The sequence below is a fragment of the Apteryx rowi genome, unplaced genomic scaffold, assembly GCF_003343035.1.
Source record: "Apteryx rowi isolate R43461 unplaced genomic scaffold, aptRow1 scaffold_301, whole genome shotgun sequence".
NCBI classification, from domain to species: Eukaryota; Metazoa; Chordata; class Aves; order Apterygiformes; family Apterygidae; genus Apteryx; species Apteryx rowi.
In genome coordinates, this window is record NW_020449431.1 from 645950 (window position 1) to 669636 (window position 23687).

At 37.4% G+C, this 23687-nt stretch overlaps 1 protein-coding gene across 1 annotated transcript in view; it reads left to right on the forward strand.

The window, feature by feature from the left end:
- The window catches only part of LAMA2 (laminin subunit alpha 2), a 288465-nt gene that overhangs the window by 204328 nt on the left and 60450 nt on the right, over positions 1-23687 (forward strand). The window contains exons 37-41 of the mRNA XM_026070008.1: positions 401-517; positions 1656-1819; positions 5421-5559; positions 11837-11939; positions 21146-21262. Coding sequence (XP_025925793.1) covers positions 401-517; positions 1656-1819; positions 5421-5559; positions 11837-11939; positions 21146-21262 — 640 coding nt within the window. The remainder of the gene's footprint in view (positions 1-400; positions 518-1655; positions 1820-5420; positions 5560-11836; positions 11940-21145; positions 21263-23687) is intronic.

Sequence of the window (23687 nt, forward strand, 5' to 3'; positions counted from 1 at the left end):
TGCACTTAGGAAAGCAGAACAATATTTTGATAAATTTTGCCTTCATAGCCAGAGAAGATAATTGGCAAAAAGAGAAACTTTACCCACATCTGGGTAAAGATTAGGATTTCTGACTTTTTTCTGACTCTTTCCACAATGGTACTATAGTCAGTTACCTCTGTAATAGAGCAACGAAAAACCTACCATGTTGGAAGGGGGATACAGAGCTGGGAGCAGGAGGAGAAAGAGAAGGTATCTTACATTAAATGTCCTCTGTTGTTGTCACTGTCTGCTCTGAAAGCTCTAACAGTTTAAGATATCTAACTTTTGTGGCATCGTAACAAAATGCAGTTGTATTTGAACTGGCCTCCCATTTCTATTAAATAACTTGTATTTTGCTTTTTGTGAACACATCTTACAGAAAAAGAAGAAAGCTGTAGAAGATGGCAGACAAGAGGTTGAGAAGAGCCTACAGGAGGGTAATGATGTCCTTAATGAAGCAAGCCATCTTGCAAATGAAATCAGCTCAGCTGTAGAGGTGAGTCTTTTATCATCTTTAGCCAAGAATTAGTACAATGAGTCATTATTATGAAAGCAAAATATATAATTAAAGTAACACCTGATTTTTCTTTTAAATATCAATGTTAGAATATTTGAATTGGAAGGAATCTTTTTTCTATTGCTGTGTGACAGAAAAGCTAAGCTGATACATAAAAACGATTAAGCTAGAACTAAGTTTATGTTATTACACAAACAGCTAGCTCATCGCTTTTCATGGACTCCCTTTTACAAATGTGGCTTTGCATTGTGGTGCTGACTTTATCTTTAGAATTGCAGGTGCAAAAAGCCACTCACAGTCTCACTGTGACTCTGATCTAGATGCAGATTTTGTCTGCACAAAAATTTCTTCTGCATATCAGAAGAAAATTTCAGAATAATTTGTTGCCTGTGGCAACAATTTTAAGTCTGGATAGATCAGGGAGAGGGGAGGATTGCACCCTCATTTTACATAATGTTTTTGAAAATTCTGCCTTCAAAGTTTTTTTGATAGAGTTTGAGATCAGTGCCTTAGTTCCAAGAAATAAGTCTTGAAAAGTCATTGATTCTGGAAATATTTCCCATCTTGCACTGCAAATTGATATAATGAATGGAAAAATGCTTTATGGAGAAATGGGAGAGGAAAGGAATTTTGACACAGCTTATTGGGACAGGAATGGAAGGTCTTCAAAAAGTATAGTTGTTATAGGGTACTTTAGTAAGCAAAACCAAAACTGAGTAACTCAAAGGTTCATGATACATGAAACTTCTGTCACTGGTTAGTTCTTATTTTGGGGTATTACCACAATTTAGTATAAATATGTATGTGTTTACATTTAGGAAAGAAATCCAAATTAGAGTTAGTGGGTGTTTAAACTGTGCAGTTGCTTAGTTGTAAAATAACCCCCCCACACACACACACTCTGAGCTCAAGAGAGGCAAGTGGCTGTTGGAAGACTGTTTTGTCTCCCTTGTGCTCCTCAGCTCAACGATGCCGTTATTGTTTCCTTGTTAGTTCCCTGAAGTCTTAATGCATGGCTAAGCTAGGAGATGATATCTCATAGAGAAAATGCATACAGGATTACACTACACAGTGCTTGTGTTCAACTGCTTAAAGGCTTTTGTTTGGTTGGTTTCAGTATGTAGAAGGCGTTGCAGATAAGATACAATCAATGTCTGATCAGCTGAAGGATAAAATAGATGACCTATCACAAGAAATTCAGGAAAGGATGCTTCCAGAAAAGGTGCTGCAAGCTGAGAGTCATGCAGCCCAGCTGAATGAATCATCTGCGATACTGGATGGGTACGGCAGCCATTTGTTGGTAATTCTAAAATGGTGAAGCAGGTTTGTAAGACTTTCTGACAGAAAGTGACAGACTGACATCTGTCCTTAAGAATATACAAATATCCAGTGTTATGTATGGATATACAAATATCCAGTCCAGTTAGAAGAGCTGGATTCATCTCTTTGATGAAAGTCTGGGCTTTAGATATGGTAAAATGAGAGAACAGCTTGAGATAAGCACTCCAAAACTAACAGGTAAGAGAAGAATTGGATTTGTTTTTTCCTCTCTCTGTTTGCCATTGGCATTGTCATTTCTATTAGGCCAAGCTCAAGGTGGACAGGACTCTAAAATGTTAGTGTCTGTTGTTCTGACTTTCCTACAAGTGCTTTTGCACACGCAGAATATGCAATAGCAGTGAGAAGCATATGTTTTGTTTATTGTTGCACAGTTTAAATTGTCAGCCCCTAAGACCATACAGTTGCAAGTACTGACATGAAAGAGGAAACCCTCACTAGTACATGATGCATAACTGAAACTTTGGGATGAATTGCTGTTTAGAGTGTGGCAATTGATCTTCTGTTGCTATTTGAAAAGTGTTGTATGAACTGGTGTGGCAGGCAAGGTACTAGACAAAGGCAGATGCCCAGGGGTACTGTTGTGTGACTAGTGAAACAGAACAGAACTCAGCATCTGCTTTAGCAAGTATAAGTTGCTGAAGAGTAGTAGTCTCCTTGCTGTACCCTGGCACACAAGTTGGTCTTTCTTCTTAGTCAAAGCATTAAACACTCATTAATTTGAGTGACCAATTCAGCAGAAAGTGCCTCATGCATGTGCAGTTCAGATTTTAGCTCAAACCATGTCCATATGTCAATCAGTATGTAGTTCTGCTTTACAGAAGGTCCATGTAAAAATGACATTACAGGTTGTTATATATCTCCACTATGATACTGGAATAATCAGATCTCCATGTGTCACTGGAGACTGGAATAATCAGACACTCCATGTGTCATGTAGCCCAGGAATAGTCTGGGCTTTAAGAGTCAAGTTCAGTTTCTTTCCTTCCTGTCCAGGACCACATACTCCTTAAAAAAAAAAAGAAAAGAAGAAGAAAAAAACAAAAAATGAAAAAACATAAATATATATGTGTATGTATATCTGTTGTAAGCCGTTTCATACATTTTGTGATGTTTATGTGCTGCATTACCTGCAAATGGTACCCTCAGGCATATTCTTAATTTACACAATTTGGCCTACCATATGCTTGCTGCTAGTGTTGACATGAAAAAAATGAACTCAATTTTCTCTTACAGAGCCCACTATGTGTTTTGATAAACATTAGTTAAAAACAAGTAGTATATTTTCTTTGTTAAAATGACCCTTTTTATTAGGAGAACCTTATCATGGTGCTCATCTGTATATTCTCAGAAATCCCCCACAGTGAGAAAAGGATATTGAGCCTCTATAATGAAATGCTGGCAAGACAAATTTTGAGATAGAGGTTTTTAAGAGTGTAAAATAGACCTTTTTCATGGGTGCATGCATGTACTTTAACATAGGCTGACAGATTGTCCTTAGGGTAGGCTAGGGTAGTGTTTAAAGCAGCCTTCATTATGGTACAGCAGTACAATGTATCCTTCTATCTGATCCAGACATCACCCTCAGTTTCTCAAGATACACAAAAAAAAATGCAGAATGAAGGACATTTGAAATCATATCTAGAAGCAAATTGTTCAAAATTAAAGTTTCTAGTGTGGTCAGCTACAAAATTTCAAAGGAGAAAAAATACAAAGGTAGTATGTCATCCTGCATCAGGATAAAGCTGTTTACTGCACATACCAACATAAACAGTCATACTTTACAGGAATATGTGGTCTCTATCTATCTAGCTTAGGAATTCAAAGAAGTATTTATCCTCACAACTGGCACTTGGGTGTCTTTTAGTTAATACTAAATTTGCTGGAAAATACCATTTCATCTTGCAAGAGAAATTGAGGGAGAGCCCTTTCTCTCAAATCACCCCCCAAGGCTTTATATAGCGTATTGACTGATGGAGAGGATGTTCTCTTGAGAGGTGGAACATGGAGCCATTCATGAATTTAACCTGGAAAAATTGTTATTTTTCCTGTGTACAGGGAAGTATTAGAATAGGCTTTTCCCTTATGCCTAATAGCCTGCTGATGAGTAAACCTCACTGCAATGTAGAAAGTTCAGTTGAGTTCCCTCCTAAGCCAGAGGGAATTTGAACCATATTGCTAAGGAGTACTTTAACTACTAGCTGGGCGTTTTTCTAAGGATGTCACAAAAACTCACTATAGCCTACTGAGCTCCACACGTAGTTGAAGAAGGAGATCTCCTCTTCCCGGCATAATGCAGAGGCAGTTCAGCCACATTGTTTCTGCAGCAGCCTTAAGAGAGGCTCTCCCCTTCAATTAACTACCCATGGAGTCCAGGGAGTATACCCTCCCTCTCCTTTGTCTTTCCTGTTGCATTTTGTAGAAATTATTAAATACTCACTGAAGCGAGGATTGGAGCTTAGCTATCCCGGTTCCCCAGAGAACAGACTAATTACCAGGTTGAAGAAGGAATTTCTTCTTCTCCCACACATTCTGTCTCAGTGACTAAGTATTTTATACAAGGTGGAACAGCCCCAGCAGGAGTAATGCTTGCTTCCCTTATATTGCCCTATACCTTGACGGCTAGAGCATTTCCCTGAGAGGCAAAAATCTAAATTCAAATCCATTCTTGCTCAGTTCAAGTAGGGTTTTGAATCTGTTTACCCTTTATTCAGGACAGCATCGTAGGCATCAAGCTTTAATGTATTCTGAGATGGATGTCTTCAAGTTAATTCTGTTGGAGCTGTTCTTCTTTGCAGAAAATATTTGAATATATCACAGAGAGTGCAAGAAAAGTGGTTTCTCTAGCCCGGTGGCTAGAAATTTCCCTGGAAGTGGGTCAGCTGAGCTCCAGTCCCTGCACCAGGAAATATTATTTTACCTTTTAATTATCTTTTAATTAAGTTATAGTTATTATAATGGAGTGTTTCCTGTTAATGGAACATCCCATTCAATATGAAGCCTTATTGGTTATATTAGTCATTTTGGAAAGCAAAATGAACATTTAGGATTTGGTTTAGATAATGAGATCTTCCCCCAGCCCAGCCTTTCTCTGTTTGGCAACCAAACAAAGAAACAAGTGGTTCATACAGTCTACTGTGAAACATGCCTGTGATGATACCCCCCACGTTCATACAGTGCAAAATTCACTAGTTGCCTGATTCAACAAATAACCTATAAACCCATATTATGAATATATGTCATTTGTATTATAGTATTAAGTATTGCGCTGTCTTTTCTCACTGTCTCATCCATTTTTATCTAACAGAACCTGCTCTTTAGAAAACATTGTTTTTTATATCTTTCTGCACAGATAAAACATGAATCCCATTAAACACATGATGCCAGAACTCCTGAAATCTCAAGTGTAGCATTGCTCTCTAAAGCATTGCCTTAGAAATAGGCTTAGAAAGACAGGCTGTTTGGTTTGAAAAAGTAGGGTGCTATGTTCTGTTGAGCTCTGATAGCAGGTTTAATCGTGTGTTTACTTTTTCCATCCCAACAGAATCCTTGCTGAAGCCAAAAACCTCTCTTTCAATGCCACACTTGCTTTCAATGCTTATACTAACATCAAGGATAACACGAATGAAGCTGAAAAAGTTGCCAAGGAAGCGAGGGGTCGTGCAAATGAAGCTATGCAAGCGGTAAGAAAAATAAGCAAATCGGGAAGGAAGCTTAGATCTTCTGTGGAGCCTTGCTGTACCTTATCTAGTTTCCTTGTTTTGCCATCTTACAACTTTATTTAGAGATCCCTGCTGCCAAAGATCCTTGTTTTGAGATCAGAGAGCTATGCCCCTGCCAGAGCTGCATGTATCTTTAGATTGCATCCCTGTTTGCCCTTAGCTCCTATTTTTTCATCTCCTTTCCCTTTTCTTTTACTGTTTTTCCTCCTTCTGTCTTCTGCCTTTCTGTATCTGCCTGTGACTCAAACCAAAAGCTGCTGCAGGAAAGCTTGGAGTTAGGAGTGTAGGTCATTTGATACTCTGTAAAGCTAGCTTATATTTAACAGATGTTTTGCACACATCTGAAGAACTCCATAATTTAAATTACCTAGATCTGAGAAAACATTCAAAGGCACTTCCCTGCATATAGAATGAACTGTGATCAGTTAGTAGAACTCTAGAAGTGGAGATGGCAGAAAGTTTTATTCATAAAACCCATACAGCTTCTTTTCTAAGCTTCCAGTTTTCACAGTGAAACCCTGTTCTCAGTATGAAGTACTGCATGTAAATTCCAGGAGGAAATGGAGAGAACTTTTAAAAATAGGATTCCAAGGTAAAGCCAACTCTTCAACCTGAGCCATAATGAGGAACTCAGCTCCATAATGCATATTTTTTGAGCAGAAATCATTCTGAGCATAGCCAGAATTATTTTTTATGTCAAATATCAAAGAAGTTAATGGCTAATTTATGGAAGTCAGTCAGAGAGCAACTGACATGCACTTTGCAGGCCCACAGACAAGAAATAACCAAGGAGATGACGATATGGCCTGAAATTTCCAGACCCTACATTTGATACAGAAATATATAGAAGTACAAGTAGATAAGCAGAGGCAGCTTGTAGTTGCAGCACTTTTAGATGGATAAAAGTCAAATGGATTACAAAAATAGCAAAAGCAATAACATGCTGTAAAGGTTTGTATTTAAGAGAGGGATAAAGCTGACCACTGCACAAATATTTTTATATTTTTAGACAATTTTGATTTTCAACTTAGGATTCAAATAACACTAATTACCATATTTCTCCCTTGATGAAAAATATTCACCTCACACGTTAGTATGTGCTAGTTTTCTATAAATACAGTTATTTGTTTCACTGGAACTACTAATTAACACTGCAGAAGTAAATAAGGAGCTGTGGATTTTTTTTTCTTCTCATTAGGATTTGCTCCTTTGATGACTCACAGTGAGTGAGGCAGATGAATGTTTTGAGGGTTGAGTAGGAAGAAGAGACATACAGCAGTCAAGAAACAAAGGAAGCAATTACAGTATGGCTACAGAAGAGTATACATCAGACAGTGAACAAACTGATTATACTATGGAGAGAATGTGGACAGATAATCTGAAAGGGATGGAAGTGAAGAGATGGACAGTATGGTGTAAGCAGAAACAAATGAGTAGCAAGGAAACAAACTCAGACTTGATTAAGGCAAGATTTTTAAGCCTCTCCATTGTAGGTATTCATTAGAGAGAGCCTATTTATGTGCTGTATAGGTGTAACAGGGATCTAGTTAATAGAAAAAAGGAAAATGGAGGGAACTACTGCCTTTTAAATGTATTTGGCTTAATATTGAGTAGAGGTAATAGGTGTTTTTCATCATATTCCTGCAGAACAAGGTAGATTTTTTTTATTTGGTGAATGATCACATTAGGATTTTATCCTAGGTTTAAAAAATATATTCCTAACCCAACAGCTAATTGTGGCGTTCAGTCCTTTCCCTATTCTATTTTTTCTTTTTTTTTATGCAAAGACTGCTGAAAGTTTGCTCATCCTCATTCAACAAGCCTCCTCTTTATGCAGGCTTCAAGGAACTTGCTTTTAGCTGAGCTTCAGCAAGAGAATGGGAGCACAGCCTTGCTCAGGGTTACCTGAGCATCATGATTCAAGCACTCTCCTAGAAGGCAGCATTTGTGGATCTGAGCCTCCACAGACAGAGGAAGCTCTAAAAACTATGTCTCCTTCCTGAGCAGGTGCTCTTTGAGCTCCTCTACATGACAGGTATCATGTCATCTCCCTCCTTTAGAAAGAGGGAACCATGTTCTCTTCTTTACAAGAACAGTTAGGGGCACCTGTCATCTGGAAAGGACTTGGGTCTCCAGATCCTAAGAGGGTCCTTCAGCCTTTCAGAGAAGGGCTGCACCCCTGAGCTTAGCCTTTCCCAGGGATGAATTCTAGTGTTGGGTTCCCCAACAGCAGCGAGCTGGTGCATGAACTGGGGAGGGTAGCCACTGGACTGATTTTTAGATTCCATCCTGCACGTCATTGGAGCAAATAATTTGCAGGAACCTTAGTGGTTTCTCAGAGTTTTTTTGTTTTTTAATTGGAAAATTACTTTGTTTTCAAATTAAGCTAATGTTGCTAAAAGCAAGCACAAAATGATGCTTAAAATCCATCGTGATTATAGGAAGCCTGATAAATGACTGAAAAAAATGTATTAAAAATATGACAGAAAAATTCCTCCCAAGCTTTATATGATGGATTTGTTCTCCCCTTTAAAAGCAAAATAAATTCATCACAGATGAGAAATCTGTAGCATTCAAGCAGCTTCCACATCCCATTACTTAGCTTAGGCCATAACTGACTGAAGAGCTGAGTCACGATAATGTATCTAGCTTGTGTCTCACAGATCAGAATCATGGCTATTAAATACAGCTCGAAAAAGTATTTTTATTGTTCTCAGGCTTTTTAGAGAGGACTTGCAGGCTAGTAACTGGAGCCACAGGTGGCATGTTAGGTGATTATAGGGTTCTACTTCCACCAGTGCTTTTGACTCCCTTTGTAGTGGCACCCCAACGGTTATGTTGGGTGGTTGGGTTTCTTTGGATAATAGTGACATATAGCTAATAGCTTAGGAATCCTCTTCAGGAGGATATCATGAGCTGCAAATCATTCATAATATTTTGATACTTCAGAATTCTCAAATAATTCTCAGGATTGGTAAAATTATTAGTGGCCTTAACTTTTGTATAGGTAAAAACTCCTTGGAATATATGTGTATGTGAAAAGAAAATCCTTTAATTTAAGAGTAAGGGAGAACTGTTTTGAACTGATATGAATTAGAATGCAGGTCTACAAAACATCTTGTAAGTGGGCAGGCAAGTTCAAGTGTGTTATCCTTAAAACTGCTCTAGTGCAGTTACCTACATATTTGGCGCTGTACCTCTGCACATGACCAAAACTGCTGGCATGTCAGCAGTTTGGGGCAACTTGGTGCCTACTTCATGCTTGCATCTGTTCATGAAACCTCAGAAGTTCCTTTCTGTGAAGTCCCCTGCAGTTCTCAGTCTGATACATGTTCAGACCGTGCCTAGCCTCTGCTGCCAAGGGTGGGTGGAGGTCATCACAGCATGCTGTGGCCGTGGCTACTCTTATTCCAACTGTCAGCCTGTGGCACATTTTCCTGTTAGTGCAATAACTCAGGGATTTGCACAATCATCCCTGGGAGATCTGAAGGGATCTCCTCCATCCCAGAAGAGTGCCATAACCCATCAGACTATGGGCTGAGCTGTGATCTTTCCACTGCTCTTGCAGAAGCTGGGCCATTGGGCAAAAACAGAGTTCAAGATTCATTGAAATACCAGAAAAATGAACATAGAGGAAATATTTCTTACTAACTTCTTTCCTTACCCATAATTATCTGCTTATTATAATTCATAGTTTTTCTGTAATTCAATAGGTGTTTTTCTTTTAAACACCTTCTGTTAAACTGCGTTAAAATTTTTGCCACACCCATGGAAGGGAGAAAACAGACCATTAATGGTGATGTATGGTTTCAGTGGCAGCATTTTATAGTATGTTATTATGCACTTATGCCTCTAAACCAAGATCGAGATTGCCTTGCTTGGATACCTACTGAGATTCCATTCCTGCTACAAGATGCCACAAGCACTCAAGCTGCAAAAAGTCTGTGTGGAAGGGGGCTGCGGGGGGATGCGGAGGAAGTCACAGAGTGAGGAAGCTGCTGTCCCCAGGATACGTATGCTCTGGAACAGATGGAATTAGAACTCAGATTCCTCAGATGTTGTGATTTTCCAATTTATTTGGAACCACAGGTTTTTTTCTTTTTTTTCTTTTTTTTACAGCAGATGTACCATTTTAGAAAACAATATCAAAAACCCTTGGATGTCAGTCTTATTAAATCATAAAGGGGTTCATCATGACCGAGGCTTGCCACCAGCACTCAAACTCACCTCACACAAAGTCAGAAAATGTTTGTGGTTTTCATTATTGACTTCATCATAAGTAAACATCTGATGAGCTACAAGAAAAGCTAGCAAAAAAGTATGCTTTACTTCAGATAGTTTGATTAATCCTCTTGTGCAGAATTACTTCAAAATAAATATTGAAAAAATAAAGTTTTTAATCAGTACGGATTTATTTTCCTCTTTAAGGGCTTTTTTAGTATTAACTTTATGCTGAAATCTGTTTCTGACATAAGTGTCGGCCCAGACCCAATTATTGTACCTGATTTGATGAACTTCCTATTTTTGCATTGCAAATTTAGCCTTTCGGCTTCATTCTATCAAATCTGAGCAGCTTTAATGGCCAGCCAGGCATGCCCAGTGATTTGTTAATAATGATAACGATCATTATTTTTGATCCATGATCACAGAGTGATCATTCCCTAAGTTCTGATGCTGAAGGGAAAAGGAATGTAAAAGTATTATCTGATTTGACAGGTGCATCTGCTGACAAATCTGACCAAAAATTTGTCCTTTGGGAGCAGTCTCTTTTTTAATTGGATAGTCGTCTTTTTGGTATTACATGTATTTTTCTATAAACAAAGTTACTTATATTAGGTAATAAAGATAAAAATCTATAAAAAACTAATTTTGTTAAACTTTCAAGTATATAGTTCCTGTTGATTTTGAAAAGAATTTGTGTACACAGCACAATATTTTAAGTGAACCTGGAAATAGAGCAGCCATATGGGCCTTGCTTCATAAAATCACTTACGCCTGTGATGAAAGCTATGTATGCATTCACATCCCAGTGACATGGCAACATATGTCATGAGATATTCCTTTACAGGGAACTTTATGGTGAACTTTGAAAGTATCAAAGGATCCAAAGCATTCACTATTTTATTTTATTTTTTTTAAGGCATGAGCAAGTCCAATGTATGCTTTTTAACATGTCCTGGAGAAACAACATAGATTCAGTAGTATGCAAAATATCACCTCTGGGCTTGCTCATTATATAAATAATGAATACTAATAATAACTTTTGTCACTTAATTGACACATAGTTAATTTTTGAGTATATGTATTTGCCCTAGAAAATGAAAAGTAGCTGCTGCTTAATTACATACTAGGTACAATGCTATGACCCATGACTAATACAGAATGTTATCTGGCTGTCAAGAGTATTCTCAAAGAAATGTATTCAGTATGATGTGTGACCTGAGTTCAYTCTTACAAACTGAACAGTAAATGGTTCAGAACCTAGAGCAGATCTTATCAACTGAAAATACTAATCTAATTTAGAAAAACAGTTCTACCTATTGATCACTCTCTGCACTGAAGATAGAGATGAATGTTTCCGAAAGAAAGAGATCTTTAAATGGCATGATGAAGGATGGTTATTTAGTAATAAAACTCTTTCAAATTAACTGCAGTTGCCCTTTCTTCTTTTTAAACTCTATTTCTTTTTTATCATCTTTTCTTTACTAACCTAGCAATTACAATTTTTGAATATAGCCACACAGACATCTCTGTTGTCTGCATTAGAATCTGGATCATTAGGTCCAGTTTGGCTTCTAAATTGTAGCTGCTGCTGGGAGAAATACTGTACTGTGTGGTGTTGTGTCCATAGCTGCAGGCAGAAACCCACATGTTTAAGTTTCAATATCCTTTCTTTCCCCCCCCCCTTTTTTTTTTTTGACAAAGTTCTGCTCCTAAAGCCAAACCTGTTTCTATTATGCTATAGACAGTTTCTCCTTTTTTCAGTCATTATTGCTATTCCAAAAGAGAACTGTCTTCCTTTAAAAATAAAAGGAAATTAAGAAGAGAAAATTATTTTATTGGTCTCTTGTAGACCAATGTAACGGCAATGGCATATAATTCACGTTGACATTCACTTAAAATTTAAGATGAGTGTTCACATAGATCTTCTTCATATGTCTTTTATGACTTCAGACTTGTTCAGAGTTAGCTGAAAAAATATTTTCCTGTATGTATGACACTGCTTGTTTGCCTACAGGCATCTGGTCCTGAAGGATCATTAAAGGATGCTGCCAAGGGCTCTCTTCAGAAAAGCTTCAGGGTCCTTAATGAAGCCAGGATGCTAGAAAATGATGTCAAAGGTATGTACACTATATGGCATTCAGGTCCATTAAATACAAGAAAAACATAGTGAGACTGTTATAGTTCCAGTATGAAGAAGTCATGTCAACAGAAAAAAGTGTTAATCGTAACATGATTTTAAACTGAACAATGGATCAATGAAGAAGAGTCTCATATATTGGGTCCAGGCTTTATGCAGGGATACAGGTCTACTCCGTGAATTTCTTGTATGCACAAGAAGGCTGAGAAGGGAGCCTTGGTCTTTTCTTGCTGACTACAGTTTGTGCTCGGTTATTTAAGGGTGAGAGTAAGAAGAGAGATGGGGAGGAGCGAGGGATGGGAATAGGGGTTCTGATTTACTAATTGCTCTAACAGAAAATTGGTACAAAAAACAGCCCAGCATTAAATTGTTATTCTTGTTAATACAGAAGCAGGGTTTGCAATGCCAGCCAGAGATAGCAAATCTCTTCAGGCTGCTTATGAGATTGTGCCAGAAAAGGGAAGCATGGGGAGGTAGGATGAAGATGTTTGCCAAAAAGCAGGTAATGGGAGGAAATTGCTGAGTGTTTTCTTGAAAAATGAAGCAAAAAGAAATGTCTTTGGAGAAAAATGTGAGGTTTTCACCAAAATGTATATGGTTGTTCCCCAACTGTAAATATGTGGCTAAGCATAACCCAAATTACACAGTTTGTAGATTTCAGACAATATTTTGGTTTTCCAGTGAAAAATTAAATGCTTTTATTTTTCTGCACTTTCTGCAGAAGTTTCTATTTCATGTACTTTCCACTCAAGAAAACCCCCCACGGTTTTGTCCAATGCCATTTGGTGAGATTTCACAGCTGGTAATTCAGGTCAGGCTGTGTTCATAGCTTATCTGAATATTTTCTCATCAATAAATAAGTGTATGATTGTGAATGTGTTTGTCACAGTCTGAGAAAGTAGCACACTAGTCAGTATGAACACAGGCGAAGTGCTTCATGCTCACATGAATAATTAGAAGAGGAGCAATTGTCTGGGTAGCAGTTCTCTCGAAAGAGACTGAAGAGAGAGCATGGATCACATGCTGGGAAGCAGTAGAAAAGGCAGATGACAAAGAGGAATGCATAAATAGGAGTATGACTTACAAAACACATGAAACAGCCCCTCTATTCTGTTCAGGGTTAATAGTGCTTTAGCTAGGTTACTGTCTGTGATCCTGGGCACTGCACTTCATGAAGGTTGTGGTCATTTGCAGAGAATCTGAAAGACATGTTGAAGAATAACTGGAGGTTTAGGAGAGGAGGGGCAAGGCAAAAGATTGAAATAATTTAAATTTCCATACTGAAAAGGAGACAATTGAGTAGGGACTTAATATTCTTGAACTATGTAAAGATTTCTGCAAAGAGGAAGGGACTAACATATCTCCAACTGCACCAACATGGATCACATTAGAAAAATCTAGTAATTAAAATACAGAAGTACTGGAATAAATTGCCTGATATTAGGAAGTTTTGACCTCTTGAAAATCTTTGAAAACAAGTTAGACAGACATCAGTTAGGAATGACTGTTGGACAGAAGGAGAAAAATGATCTTTGGGTAGACATCTGTTCTAAGCCTATGATTCAATGATTGCTTATGCTGTTGCACAAGCTTGTAACCAAAAGCAGTGTATTTCTTGCATCTTTATTTAGACAGATTGTTTTATAGTCTTCTAAGAAAATACTTACTGCAACACTAATGAAGCATCTGTTTAACAGTACTCAACAGTTCTTTTCCACAGCGGTCTTGGAAAGGAACTGAAAAATATTTCGTTTGGACTAAATCTGAGGGAAAATAAGCACAATGCAATTATCCACTCTGAAGTAGGCCAACACTCTGTTTCACACACTTTCCTTTGTGAAAAATGATGAATATCATTGTTGCTTTAGTTGCTGGGTTTTTACATCTACCAAAGCAACTTAAAGAGCATGTAGTGTTTATGTCACTGGGTTAGTAAACACTTAGAGACAGGAGGATCAATTTACTGCGTCTTCCATACAACTACTTTTGAATGTCTTTCGTCCAAATACTGGCTAACTTTTTGATTAGTCTAGATAAATTAAGTTTGAGTTGAAAACTTCATAGTTTATTCCAAATTAGTCCCCTGTAATCCCCTCCCTTTTCTAATTTGAAGTTTTGCTGTATATATTTTGAAAAGCGTGTGTCCAGTCACAGTAGTTTTTCAAAAATCTTTTCATACTAAGTACATTATAGTTTAATCTGATTCAGTTGGCTGAAGCTATTGTGTTAAATTTGGGTTAATTTGGGATTAAACACAAAGTGGGAAAAGGTATAGCACTTGAAAACCTATGAGAGAAAACAGATCTAAGACTTGCAAGAGAAGAAGAGGAGAGGAGGAAGACAGGTATGTTGTGATTTTTTTTTTTATTTATTTTTTTGCTGATAAGTTGCAAGCTCATCATAGGATCTGAAAATTGATCTTTTCTGTTTGTTTCCTGCATCAGAATTAGAAAAATCTTATGATTTTTCTTAGGATGATGTTTTAGCTGGCTGTCATAAAGATGATGCCTGAAGCTTTTCTGTCATGCTACAATAGTTAAAAATAATTTTTATTAGAATTTTTATTAGAAACAAAATGGATTTTGATAACAGATCCAGGTCTTTCAGGCTATAACATATAAGATTGCCACTGGCCTCCTGGGAGATGCCAATGGGTGATTACAAAAAACATACAGCATGAAGGATGAGAGCCATACAACTTAGAGTCATCTTTTGGCTATTACTACACTTTCTTTTTGGCAGCCCTGGAATTTCAACTATCAGAACTTGCTGACAAGTAGAAAATGGTTATAATGTTTAATAAGTTCATTAATTACTTTTCACTGTCATATACTTTTTGAAAGTTAAAAAATTTTTATTATACTGCAACAGCTCTGAGAAAAAATTGTGTCTGCAGTAGCTGGTGTAAAGCTTGGATGCACATTGAGGTTACCCTTTACATAAAACTCTGCTGTGACTCTTTAGTGCAAGATTCAGTAAAGACTTAGGGCCAGGGAGGCATAATACAGCAAATGTGTCACAGAGAATCACAGAACCAGGGGAGGCCAATGTGCAATTTATGTAACGTGGCTGAAGCAGAAAGACTGGAGATGCTATTCGTGCCCCTTACTGGAAGGCAACCTCCTGCAGCTTGCCACGGCTAGCGTAGACGAGACGCCTGAAAAGGCAGCGCTGCCCCTACCCTGCTGTAGTGTCCCTCTGAGGAGGCTGTGTGCTGCAGCACCGAGTCCATGACTCTATGTACTCCCCCAGTAGTTATACTGGAGTAATTGCTCATTCCATATAGCGCAGGTCTGTCCGGTTCAACCCTGAAAAAGATGTATTAGAATCTCAGTGAGACACTACTGAAGAGATTTTTGAAAGTCGTGCATTCTTCTCGCATTTTACTCCAGCCAGAATTTGAACTGATATCCGTTTCATAATTCAGCAGTGAAGGTCTAAACGTTCTGAAGATTCATATAGCAATCCCAATGCAAGCAGGGAGCAATGCTTAAAATGCACATATTACATTTTTGTCTGTGTTCTTGCCCCATTCTGGAGGTTAATGAGATGGGATTTTCTTAATGTTCTCTGATATGACTTAGATTAAAAGCGCTTCATACAGACAAACATTCTGAACTCTTCACCGTCTGCCTTTTGCAGATGATGAAATATGGCCACGCTCCACAGCTTGACCCTCACAGATCAGCTAATGTTGTGCCTGGAATGCAGATACAGAAGAATAAAATGCAATGAGAGATTTCTTTTTTCCCCGCCCCACTTTTGCTCCGAAGTGGTAGTGTTGCCAGTATTTTGAGCATTATCCTTTTTGGATGTCTTGGTGTTTCCAGGATAGAAAGTGAGAGTTGAGAGTAAAACTAATAGAATGAGATTTTCTTACAATTCTTACAAAGCCTCCCTTTTCAGAGTCTCTGCTGGAAATCAAGAAGTGAGGGATGGTTGATGGGCACTCTGTAAAGTTCTAGTAGACAGAAGTGATCATTAGTTTAAAATTTCTCTCTCTGCACTTCAGGTAGTACATTAGTTAAAGTAATGAAAACCTGTAAACCATTCAAATAATATATCCTCCAGAAATCCAGGCTGGGCTGTGATGGAGGTGGGAATGCTTTCTTGCTACATTATGACATTCTCCTGATTTGTGGCCAATTACAGTAGTTATAAAACAGCTATTAATCAAGAAAATGCCACCAAAGAACTGCTGAAACAGTCCTTACAAAGCAAAGCTTCAGACAGAAGCTATTAAAATGGAGATTTAGTCATTTCTCTCTCTGTGGGGCTAGGAGTTAGAAGGAATAACCCTGGTGGAAGAAGCAGAGTCTATATGCAGTGCTTTGGCTAAGAAGGAGTTTTGAAATTTTGGCTACAAATGAGTGAATGCTGCCTGCCAGCTTCATTTTCTCTGTGCCTTGAGGGATTTTCAGTTTGCCAAGAGCAATTTCTCTTCCTCATAATTTGAATTTACTATTTAAAAATATACTTGCCCCAGTGCAGATTTGAGACAATATACTGGCTTTGTCAAAACTGATCAATGAAAAGCTAAAATAAGATGTGTGAATTCCTCTTCAGCTGGAGACCGGTGTCAGGTGGCTACGGGAATTCAGCTCATGTCATTTCTTTTTGCCTAAGAATTGACAACTTGAGGGGGAGTTGTCTTGTCTGACAACAAGTGAACATTTTTAGCCAGAACATTTTCCAGCTGACAGGTACAGCTAAACCCCTTGTTTGTGTATTCTCCCCTGCTTTGGATTTTAGCTGACATGGCACGTTGCATTCAGCAAATTATTGCATTAGTTTTGTGACCGACATAATCTTTGTACAGAAGCTACAGTCAGTGTGAAAAACAGTCTTTTTAAAAAGCTGACCATCATAAGCTGCATTTCTCTGGTACATCTCTTTCCTCGGTTTATTCCTGCTGCCAGTTTTTAAGGTCTTGCTTGTTTGGGGGATAAAAAATTAGCTTGGCACCCATCACCCTCTTTATAGGATGAGATTGCAGGGTGCAAGAATTCTATTTGCAGGAAGCACAGCAAACATCATAGAGATGTGCTTATCTTTGCCAGTCAATTTGTGCAGCATCCAGTCAGTGAAACCAGCTGGGTAGGCTACTCCTTGATAGATTTACACCTTTCTTTCCTAGTTTTGAGGGGCATGCACTGAGTAGCATGGCTTTATGATATCTTCCTGGATAGTTTCCCATGGAAATCTGCATTTGGTCATACTATCAGAAGACATCTGTGTCCACTAGCATTGCAATGGTGGCACATCATCAGTAATTAACAAGTGCCCCGTGTGTATGTGCTCTGAAGAGACATGAGCAGTCTCATTAAAAAAAAAAAGAAATACATCACTGCATATAGCTTAGTAAGTTCTTAATGAAGCATATTGACTTATTTCTGTTTATTCACTCTGAGGAAAAAGGGGCAACAATTTATTCTAGAATGAGTATTTAACCATGGAAATATAAACAAAAATTGAAAATATTTGTTCATGTTAACAGAGCCAGAAATCATAAAGACCCATACCTGCAAAGTAATTCATAATCCTGCTTACTCTTTAGGGTTTAATTTTAGCAATGCATAAATAGTTCTGTTGATTTGAACAATAAACACTACATTGATTGGCATCCTGTGCCATCTCCATGCAGAGGTAATCAAGTGGAAACATGACTGAGATAGATTTTGCAGGATATTCCTCAGCCTGCAATTTAAAGGGAATTGACAGTGCCTGGCACCTTTCAGTGCTGACCCACTAACCTCTTCCAAGCCAGATTAGTTATGTAGTTTGGAAAAACTTAGATTGTAGCTGCCTGTATTTTATCTAGCGTCAATGATAGCTGGGGGATCTCAGGCCTTCGACTCATAGCTCCAGCATTCTTCATAAATGCTAATAATTAAAGGAGGGGGGAAACGTGAAATGAAATTTGTTCAATTTATGATTCATGCGCAAAATTAGCTCAATGCTTAGCAAAGAGGCTGTCTGGACAGGTTGGTAGTTACTGCAAAATATAACTTCATGTTGTTATCACTGGGCAAAATGAACAATTTCCTTGAAAAACTAACATTGGGCTTAGTAGCTCCTCAGATCTCTTTGTGTAAGAGCCTCCCTCAGGGCATTTATTTATGGCTTTATTTTCCTAATATTTTTAAAAAAGAGTTTAAATGAATTTAAGGAATTAAAAGAAAAAATATTGAACAGGTGGAGTCTGAATATTCAAATTCAGGAGTTCCAGGGGAAATTCACTTATTAAAATTCTTAAAAATTAGTTTGCTGGTATGGTTACAAAGCTGAAAACAGAAGTCTGGAAATGTGATTCTTCAGAAATATGAAAGGGGGAATAGTTAGCATAATGTTGGATCTGGCAGAGTAAAGAGGAAAAAAATAATAATTTAAGACTATGCAACAAAGTTACTACAAACACCACCTGAAATGAATCAAATATGTCAGAATTATTAACACACTTTATAAACACTAACATTCCAAAAAGGCACCAGGGACACCAAGGAAATATCAGGCAGACTGTAATTTCAAAATTAAATGGAGGAAATTAAAACAATTTTGTCAGTATTACTTAACAAGAAATGAACTCAGCTGTAGTCTCAGACCATTTAAGACCAGAATCTCRTATGTTCATCCTAGTTTAACAACATCACATTACCAGTAGCTGCATTCATCAGTGGAATCAAAACCTGTCATTTAAAAATAAAAGGCATTTTTAGGAGAAGGGTGGTCTTTTAATTTATACAGGATTCTTCCCAACTTTATTCTAGTGTTAACTGTGCCTCTTACAGTTCACGCAAATATCCTGTTCTCTGTGGGGCATTTGGCAGGAATGAGGGCTTACCTCCAGCCACTCAAGGAATCCTGGGGCACTCTAATTTAAGCAAAGTTCTGAATGATATTTCAAACTCAAAATTTGAGTCATTTAAATTCCAGCCACTATTTCTCTGTCACATATGTATAGACAGTCCCATTTCTGTAGTATCAAAAGATATCTGTATGCAATCTGAAGGTACTTTGCAAAATCCAACCATAACTGGAGATCACATGCAAGAAGTCACAATCTTGCTTTAGACAGCTCCTTTTTCTCATCGCTTTCTTCCTTTGGAATAGAGGCTGCTACTGCCATTTCCCCCTGTGACTGATCTGTTTCTTCTGCCTTCCTCTGGATGTTGCTCCTTTGTCCAATTTGAAATGCCAGCATTCGTCTCTCTTGCTTGCTCTGTTTTTTCCAATTAAAAAAAAAAAAATCCTTTAAAAATCACTCACTCTATAATGCCAACTTTATATTTTCTAATAAATCACATAAATTACAATTTTTAAGAGTTCTTAATTTATATCTGTTAATGCATTACAGTAATTGACTTATCAATCAAAGACAATTATTCTGCTGTGCTTCATGCACATGTGAATCAATGCACAGAGTACATGGTGCACCCAAAAAGTATTGAAGCGTATAGATCATACAAGACTACCAGATTTAGAAATTGGGAAGTCCAGATATGTTAGCACAGTTGAACTAAATAATTTGCTTCTTCATGTAATCTGCTTTTGTGATAGCAATCAATTAAGCAGTTAAAAGATTTGAAAGAGAGATTGGAAAGAGTGAGCTTGTCAGTGTTGTTATAGTCTCAGAATATTTAGTTAATGATTTCTTGTGAGTAATATGCATTTTGTTTGGTTTTTCTAATGGCAAACTGTGCCCCTGCTTTTTGCAGATCTAGTTTTAAGAAATTTTAATTTTTTTAATAAATTGTGGAACTTGAACCACTCCCAGAAAATTAATATTCCTCTATCTTGAGAAAATATATCCTTCTAAAAATGCTTTTGAAATTAAGTCATGGAAAAAAGAAAAAGTAATTACAATTTTATCAGTTCCTCATTTTAATCCATTCTTCTGTTTAGTCTCTCACAGAAAGGTTACGACCCTGATGCTGTTGGAGATGCTGTAGTAAAAATGATACATCTAATCATTGTCCCTGAATAAAAAAGGATGCTTTCTTTTTTTCACAAGCGTGTGACCATACTTCATTGAGAAACCTCCTCTCCAATATGTTTTCCTGCCCCAGTATCTTTTTGGCTAAGTATCCAAACACTAGGTGCTTAGTTTCAATACACTGTCACATATTTGAGGGTCGCAGTCATCATCTGTATCACAAACCTCCTTTCTACAAATTATTCTCCCTCTCCTGCTATCAAGCTCAGTGACTGAATCAGTTTCGCAATAGGGTGTGCCTCCAAGCTAAGAAATTACCAGCTTTCTGTACCAAGGAGTTCCATACTGGTATAAAGAAATGATGAAAAACACCCCCCCCCTCCAATTTTCAGCCCTAACTAGCATTTTATTGGCCAACCTTTATTTCTGACTTTTGAAATAATGTCTGTTTAAATAATCATAAAGCTTAGCTGAAACCTCACTTTTGAGAGTTTGAAAAATCATTGCTATGCTGTTGCTGTTCTAAAAAAACCCCATACTTTTTATTCAAAGCAATTGGTGAAGAATATTAACTTATCTGTAAAAGATAAAGTCAGTTGCATCAGTAACATACAGAATATGACATAACTGTTCTGTTGATTTGTACTGGTTTTTCAGTTTAAACAAATTCCTATGACATTTTTATCTACCAGGAATGCTTTCTCCATGCCAAAAAAAAATCAGTATGTTTATTTCATAATAACTATGTTATTGTGGGCTGGTCATATTGATCATCAGAGCTAGTGTGATTTCATGCCTGTGACAAAATCCAGTGAGCACTGGGCTTTGGTCATTCTGATCAGGACAGTAAGCTGGCCCGATCCATCTTGCCTCTTTCCCCACAATCTTCAAATCATTCGTTCTAAGCAACCCCCTAAAGAAGAAAATGTGAGCAGCAATTTAATCTAGGAATCAAAGCTGTGACTAAACACCACGCTTCTTCAATCTGTCACTGGGTCATTATGTGAATTTGGGTAAATCATTCTCCCTGTGATTGTCATTTTTTCTTTTCTCTGTAAACCTTAGTAAAATCCTCGATGTCTATACAACAGTAACTATTGTTACTGGACTTTCCCATTTACACGATATGATATGTTGATGAGAAATGGCTTGCTTATGATCAGTCTCATTATTTTGCCTTTCAAATTCTGAGTGTAAAGAAAGGATACTGAAAACAAAGAGTTAAAACTTCTGTATATGTACACTCTTGATAGAAAATGGGGATAACCTGGACAGCATGAAGAACAGACTGAAAGATGCTGATGAGATGAATTCTGTTCTCTTGCGAGCTTTGAATGATACCTTTGGAAAGCTGTCAGCCATTCCTAATGGTAAGTGGAAAAAGTGCTCAAACACTTGACTCATCCCTTGTTTCATTTTCCATCACTTCACATCCAGTTGATTGTCTGTGTCCACGTTGTGTCCACTTTGACCATTATTAAGAAAATTTTATCAAATTTTTGTCAAATTTTATTATTTTATTATTTTATAAAGCTATTATTTTATTGTTATATTAAGATGAAGCTATTATATTAAGATCAAGATATGTTAGAGAGAACTGAACTGAAAACAGATACCTGATATTGGTTTGTATTTTGGCATGGTAGAAGGTGCCATGTTTTTCTAATTTGCAAAAGGTTGGTTTCAGGAAGAAAAGAATTATATCAGGAATTATGATACATTGTGAGACAGGCAGTCTTTTCTTTAAACCAGAAAATCCTTTTTATGAAACTACTCTTGTAATGAACTGTCGTTTTTATAGTGATCCAAAACTAAGATCATTTAACCTAAGAACAAGAAAAGACCTATTGACTTTACAAGCAAAGCAAGATGAACTTTGCTGTGTTTGTTTTAACTTTCTACCACTCTCAGTAGTTTATGCTGCAGTATCATATACTGTCATTACTTGGTGTTGTATGTCTTATTCGGACTGTAAGTGCTTAGGACTGGAACAGACTTTCTTCAACCCTGTAGTGCTATGCACACTTAGAATACTATATAAAAAAACAACAAAAAAGTAGCATTCATTATCATCCCAGAATGCTGGGATGTTAGCTACTTTGTGGTGTGATACTGCCAGGGAGCTACAATGTAACTTCATTATAATGGACAGTGATAAACAGAATGTTTGTTTTTAGAAAATGAAAAGCTTTATCCTTTCTTTATCAATGTAATTTGCTATGGCTTTTCTCTCCAAGGAGCACTTTATTATAATGAACTGAAAATATGCTTTAACAAATGTCTCAAAAGAAAATCTATATTCTGTCGCTTTTGTGGTTGTCTGGAAGGTCCAGACTGCAAGTAAAAACTTGGCATGAAAAATAACTTACTATTCATCTTGCATATTTTTGTGGCTTTAAGATTCCAGATAACTGAAAAAAATTGTTTTAGATGTGGAGATCGTTGAAATCAGTCATTCATGAGATTTTGTTTTAATACTTTATGCTCATCTTATGCCACTTTCTGTTTTTTGGCCAGGTATTGACTGGCTTCTTGAGCACAGATAGATGTCTCAGTCAAACAAAATGGACCTCTGAGGCCAGCTGGCCTTTGAACATAGAATGCTAAATATGAAGCAAGTAAAAGAAATATATGAAATATGCAACCATTAGCAATGTAATAAACTTTTGTCAGATTAGAGTTACAGGGTGCTTGTTCTTGGGACAAGGACACTCATATACACAAGCAGATGTATATTAAGAATAAATCTAGAGCTAATAAATGGCAAGGATAAGAAAATGTAGTAAATTAGTTATCAAAAAGGAAAATAACCAGCGAGGACAGGGGCAGAAAATGACATTCACATATATCTTGTTCTTCAAGGATTCAAGAAAATAGAGAGCTGCTAAGACTAATAATTCTTCTGTGAATGCTGTAATAATAGCCAAATAAAAACAGAAAAAATTAAAGTGAGGGAGAGGAATAGATCACCTTAGGACAAGGACCCACATGTGCAAGGATGGGCATACATTGTAAGTGTGATTGAAAATAAGTGTGCAGGGAAGTAACATAGTCACTCCAACTTATACTACTCTGGAAGGATCACATGGCCTGTAATAATGGCCTGGTGGTAAAGAGATACTTAGATATGATGAAAAAAGAAAGTGGAAAAAGGCAATCAGAGCTCTGTTCTTTCACTTGTCAGTACTGATGATGATAATGGCTTATTAAAGGTTCAGTTGTACTTTCAAGGTGCTAGTGTATTTTGGGGGCTTTTCAGAGCCAGACCATCAGAAATAAGGATGGAKTTGTTTGAAGCACAGGTATATATCTTCTCTCAAGAAGGTAAGAAGGGTTGCAGAACTCATTGGTGTGCAGGGTAAACCTGCTGATTCTGCATGACTTGAGGAAACATAGCATGCTCCCCAGGTCACAGGCTTGATCACTTCAGATGTTGCACAGAAGGAGAAGGACCAATCCAGGAGACTGTCTGGAAGCTTATACAGTTGATCCCGCTAAATGGAAATAATGTCTGTATTTCCCATGTCTTCACACATTCATAGAATCAGAAAGGTCTAAACTTCTTCAAGCAAGTCTCAGTATAAATTAATTCTTATCAAGTATCCCTCAACGAGAATTGGAAGGAAAACACATTCTCCTGTGCCTTTCTCACCACTGAATTGCAGTCTGTTAATCCGCTGCCCACAACAGGAAGCCCCAGTCAGTACGAGAAGCAGCACCATCTCTATGCAGCCATATCAGAGGTGTCCAGACTTCTGAACTGCACTCCAAAATTCTCTTACGACTGAGAGTCAC